The sequence below is a fragment of the Hyperolius riggenbachi genome, chromosome 10, assembly GCF_040937935.1.
Source record: "Hyperolius riggenbachi isolate aHypRig1 chromosome 10, aHypRig1.pri, whole genome shotgun sequence".
Taxonomy (NCBI): Eukaryota; Metazoa; Chordata; class Amphibia; order Anura; family Hyperoliidae; genus Hyperolius; species Hyperolius riggenbachi.
This window is the reverse complement of record NC_090655.1, coordinates 9,900,836-9,906,835: the sequence shown is the minus strand read 5'-3', so window position 1 is coordinate 9,906,835 and position 6,000 is coordinate 9,900,836. Positions and strand designations below refer to the sequence as shown.

General features: G+C 44.9%; 1 protein-coding gene across 1 annotated transcript in view; it reads left to right on the top strand.

Moving 5' to 3' along the window:
- Nucleotides 1–343: 343 nt before the first annotated feature.
- Nucleotides 344–6,000, top strand: part of HPSE2 (heparanase 2 (inactive)) — a 419,309-nt gene continuing 413,652 nt past the window's right edge. Inside the window, exon 1 of the mRNA XM_068257797.1 lies at nucleotides 344–567. Coding sequence (XP_068113898.1) covers nucleotides 344–567 — 224 coding nt within the window. The remainder of the gene's footprint in view (nucleotides 568–6,000) is intronic.

Genomic DNA, 6,000 nt, shown 5'->3' with positions numbered 1-6,000 from the left:
GCGCGCTCTGCCGCTGAATACACTGTAGCGCTGCCAGGCGGTCGGGCGCGCTCTGCCGCTGGATACACTGTAGCGCTGTCAGGCAGGATTCCCCTTACCTTGCGGCAGCAGTTGCAGCAGCAGCGGATGAGTCGGCAGCCTGGATCTCCTGAATGGGCGGTGCTGGGTGACTGGGGCTCTTGGCCCGAGTTGCTGAAAGGCTGGTCAGGGGGGTGGGTTTCCCTCCAGCAGCATCAAAACATAGCAAGAAAAAAAAGTGCTCTCCCTGACAAGTTCCTGAGATAAGGACAATTAGTGCTCTAGGAGGCCACTTGGCAGGAGAATCCCGGAGTGTGTGTACAGGATGCTGCCTCCCCCCTGCTGCTGCCTGCTGCTCACCTGCCTGCTGCTGCTGCTGCCCTGTGCCGGCCACCCCCTGCCCGTCCCCAGGTCCCCAGGTGTGAAGGCGAGGACTCTGATCCTGCTGGATGTGAATACCAAGAGCCCAGTGCGGAGTGTAAGCGAGAACTTCCTCTCCCTGCAGCTGGACCCCTCCATCATCCGAGATGGCTGGCTGGACTTCCTCAGGTAAGGAGAGCAGGACCTCCACACTGCTCAAGCACTTCTCAAGGTTGTTGCTTTTTTCCCTCTTTTTCTATTTTTTTTCTTTTTTTTACTTCTCTTTTATTTTTTTTGAACGCAAACTGTAATGGAGAGGAGAACTGGTTTCCATTAAGATGCACATGTTTGCAATGTAAAAAGCATTTCAGAAATGTATCAGTTATGACTGAGAGAAGCTCCTCTGCTTGCTCATGCCCAGCAATTAGAAGCTTCGGCGTTCGCTAGCGTACCTTTGTACGCCACGGTGGCCGAGGAAGGCTCGATAGACGAGATGCTGTGTGATGCCTTTCATTGGAGCCCCCCTGACTCTCCACCATGTACCCTGCAGACTCCTCTCCACTCCTGGCTCCTCTCTGGCTCCACAAATAAATAGGAGAAGCCAGAAGATCTCTCCACAGACCTCTCAGCAGCAACTGCACCAAACGTGTGCGCTGCAAAGCCACTTTCATCATTAAACTCATTGTGGGATATAAAATCCCTACTAGAAGCAAGATGGGTTCATCCTGCAAGTCTGGGATCCCAGTAAGCAGAGTCTTCACTGCAAAGTACAGCTTCCCTGCACTGCAAAATATAGCAACACTGCAGTGCCTGCACTACAAAATACAGATTCACTGCACTGTGAAATATGCCATGCCTTTATTGCAAAATACAGCTTCACTGCACTGCAAAATATAACATCACAGCACTGCACACTACAGATTCACTGCACTACAAAATACAGATTCGCCCCACTGCAAAGTACAGATTCACTGCATTACAAAGTACAGCGTCACTGCACAGCAAAATATAGCAACACTGCAGTGCCTGCACTGCAAAATACAGATTTACTGCACTGTGAAATATGCCATGCCTTTATTGCAAAATACAGCTTCACTGCACTGCGAAATATAACATCACAGCACTGCAAATTATAGCACACCTGCACTGCAAAATACAGCTTCTCTGCACTACAAAATACAGCATCCCTACACTGTGGAATAGATCATCCCTTTACTGCAATATACAGCTTTACTACACTGCAAAGTACAGCTTCACTGCACTGTGAAATCTACAATGACTTTACTGCAATATACAACTGTAGCTCCCCTTTCCTGCAAAATACAGCTTCTCTGCACTGCAAATTACTGTTTCACTGCACTGCGAAATACAGCTCCACTGCACTGTCAAATATATCATCCTTTTACTACAAAACACAGCTTCTCTGCACTGTGAAATATACAATACAATACCTTTACTGCAACGTACAATTTCACTGCATTGCAGGATTAAGCATTCCCGTAATATAAAATACAGCTTCCCTGCACTGTGAAATATAGGATGCCTTTACTGCAAAATACAACATCACTGCATTGCAAAATACAGCATCTCTGCAGTGTAGAAAACAACATCACTGCACTGCAAAATACAGCATGTCTTTACCGCAAAATATAGCAGCACTGCACTGAAAAATACATCTTCCTTGCACTTCAATATTAAGCATCCTTGCACTGCAATACACAGCTTCCTTGTGCTGTGAAATATATTATCCCTTTATTGCACAATATAGCATCACTGCCCTGTAAAATACAGCATCACTGCACTGTATACTATAGTACTCCTCCACTGCAAAATACAGCATCACTGCACTGCAAAGTATAGCACCCCTTTAGGGCTCCTTCACACTAAGGGCGTAATTGCCCTTTTTTCAAGCGCAGTAGATTTTCAAAATCGGCCTCAAAACGCTTGTGCAAAGATTCCCTGAGAGAGTTCACATCTGAGCGGTTAGTTTCCGATCCGCTCAGCAAAGCGTTGCCTGGACCATTTTTGAAGCGATTTTGCTACAATGGAAGGTATAGGAAGAGCGCTAAATGCTCACAAAATCGTTCTGTTACTGACTGACGTCAGGAAGTGAAAAAACGCAATCGTTCTTCAAAAGTTCTTATTAAAAGTGCGTTACAAAAACCGCAGCGCCCACCTGAGCGCTTGGAGGAGAAAAAAAAATCACCCACAAAATCGAAAATCGCTGGCGTCAGCAATTTCGATTTTAGATGTGAACGAGGCCTCACTGCAAAAGCCAGCATCACTGCCCTGTAAAATCCAGCATCACTGCACTGCAAACTATAGTACCTCCTTCACTGCAGAATCCAGCATCACTGCACAACAAAATATAACTTCACTGCACTGCAAACTATAGGACTACTTCACTGCAAAGTACAGCATAACTGCACTGCAAACTATAACTTCACTGCACTGCAAACTATAACTTCACTGCACTGCAAACTATAGGACTACTTCACTGCAAAATACAGCACCACTGCACTGCAAAATATCACTGCACTGCAAACTATAGGACCCCCTTCACTGCAAAATACAGCATCACTGCACTGCAAAATACCACTGCACTGCAAACTATAGGACTACGTCACTGCAAAATACAGCATCACTGCACTTCAAAATATCACTGCACTGCAAACTATAGGACCCCCTTCACTGCAAAATACAGCATCACTGCACAATTTAACGTCACTGCACTGCAAACTATAGGACTACTTCACTGCAAAATACAGCATCACTGCACAATTTAACGTCACTGCACTGCAAACTATAGGACTACTTCACTGCAAAATACAGCATCACTGCACTGCAAACTATAGTACCCCTTTACTGCAAAGTACAGCATCACTGCACTGCAAAATACAACTTCAATGCACTGTAAATTATATTATCCCTTTATTGCAAAATACAGCATCACTTCACTGCAAAATACAGCAGTGAATTAATAAAATTGGTCCTTGGTGGATCCCAAGGGTGGAGTAACACCCCCCACTCAATGATTCTGCAAAGGGGACAAAATAGATACTTATTCAATGTAGGGCCGGATGACACGGGCGATTCCTGGGCGTTACCTGGCGTCTCGGACAAATGCTTTTGCAGAAAAGCATGTAATGACTTTCAGCGGCGATCAGCGTATTTTACCCCTGCAGGGGGACTCAGAAACGCGGTGGTGAAGCGACTCTGGAAGCTGCATGTTACTCCCCAGGTCAGGAAAAATAGGGAACGGAACGTGGCATTCGTTCAAACAAATGTAATGAAACGGGCAGCGCTTAGCCCAGGAGCGTCTCACTCGGAGGAAAACAACCCGCCCTTGTGAACCCACCCTTAAAGGGGCACTACAGCAAAACACTGTACAATTTAAAATATGTGCAAACATATACAAATAAGAAGTACATTTTTCCCCAGAGTAAAATGAGCCATAAATTACTTTTCTCCTATGTTGCTGTCACTTACAGTAGGTAGTAGAAATCTGACAGAAGTGACAGGTTTTGGACTAGTCCATCTCCTCATGGGGGGATTCTCAGGGATTTATTTCTTTTCAAAAGCACTTAGTGAATGGCAGTTGCTCTGTCCAACTGCCCAAAAAACTGTGTAGCGAGCAGGGAAGCCGGCCAGCATCATTGTTTAAATCATTGTTAGGGAATATCTTTAAAAAAGAATAAAAGCCTTGCTGAGAATCCCCTATGAAGAGATGGACTAGTCCAAAACCTGTCACTTCTGTCAGATTTCTACTACCTACTGCAAGTGACAGCAACATCGGAGAAAAGTAATTTATGGCTCATTTTACTCTGGGAGAAATGTACTTCTTATTTGTATACGTTTGCACATATGAAAGAGTAAGGGCACATTTACACTTAATCAGTTGGTACGCGTTAGTGCGCATTAGTACGCGTTTTTTCCATAGCAGTGCATTGGGAAGAAGGTTTCAGTTAAAACCTGTTACGTGTGAAAGGCGCCATAGGGAAACATGGGCATTACTTTATAAATCAGTTTTCTTTCGTTTTAACTGAGAGCAACTGATTATAGCAAATGGCAATCACCATATAAAACATAAAAGAAAAAGAAAAAGAAAATTCTTGCGCTCTTCCCTGGAGACTGCAGTTCAACAAACACAGTGGTGATCTTCTAAACCATCGAGGTCAATGCTCTGTGCTGCTCCACATAGTAGGGCAAAGCAAGTGTCTGTGGAGAAAATGGAGCGCACAATAGTGCATTACCTCTAAGTTTCTTTATTTGTTGATTAAAAGTTATACTCACAAGAGTTAAAAGAAATGGCGCTTTTCAGCGGTGGGGCCAACCGCTTGTACTCCCAGGCAGGGCGGCAGCAGCGCGCTGTGGCCAGCAGCGCGAGTCCCGGTGGCTGGGGATGACCGTCTCGCTGTCGGGGTGGGCGTGGCTCAGATTAGCATGCGTACAGCGTCATTACGCGTTTTCGGCGCACAGCGCCTTCGTCGGATCTGCTGCTGCCGCCCTGCCTGGGAGTACAAGCGGTTGGCCCCACCGCTGAAAAACGCCATTTCTTTTAACTCTTGTGAGTATAACTTTTAATCAACAAATAAAGAAACTTAGAGGTAATGCACTATTGTGCGCTCCATTTTCTCCACAGACACCATATAAAACATCACAGTTTATTGGAACATCTTAAATTATTATTATTAGTAGTATTTATATAGCGCTGGTATATTCCGCAGCGCTGTACAGAGTACATTGTCTTGTCACTAACTGTCCCTCAGAGGGGCTCACAATCTAATTCCTACCATAATCATATGTCTATGTATGTATTGTGTATGTATCGTAGTCTAGGGCCAATTTAGGGGGAAGCCAGTTAACTTAGCTGTATGTTTTTGGGAGGTTGAAGGAAAGTGGAGTGCCCAGAGGAAACCTACGCAGACACGGGGAGAACATACTAACTCCTTGCAGATGCTGACCTGGCTGGGATTCGAACTGGGGACCCAGCGCTGCAAGGCGAGAGCGCTCACCACTACGCCACTGCGCACATGCTAAAAAAGAACCCCACACCTACAAAATACTGGAATACCAATCACGTGCGCAGATAGTAAATTATTAAACTGATAATTGTAGGGATCCAACGCTATCAACATTTAGCTAAACTCCCTATGATTTTATCAGTTCTTCCCAAAAGAGTCCAAGAGACACAAAGAGAGCTTGTTGCAGCTAGTTGTGGAAGGTAATGGTGCTGACAGGTGTTACTGAACATCAGAGCTAGTCTGCTGTATGATTGAGAAGATTGTTCAATCAAAGAACAAGGTCAGCAAAAAGAGGAGGACTGACGGTAGCAGGAAATTCGGGCGCCCGCGGCTAGTGGACACATTTATTGCCCCATAGGAGCTAATACAAATATCGTTAATATGGCGTCCAAGGCTGAAATTTGGGCGCAGGATAAATATCGTTTTCAACATTAGTTATTGTTTTGATACTTGCAATGTTATCATTTTTGTCATATTATTTTGTTTGTATGTACAAATTTTACGTTGTCAAATACATAGCTCCCAACTGTCCCTCTTTTAGAGAGACAGTCCCTCTTTGGGAGCCCTGTCCCTCTGTCCTCCCTATGGCAGTCCCTTG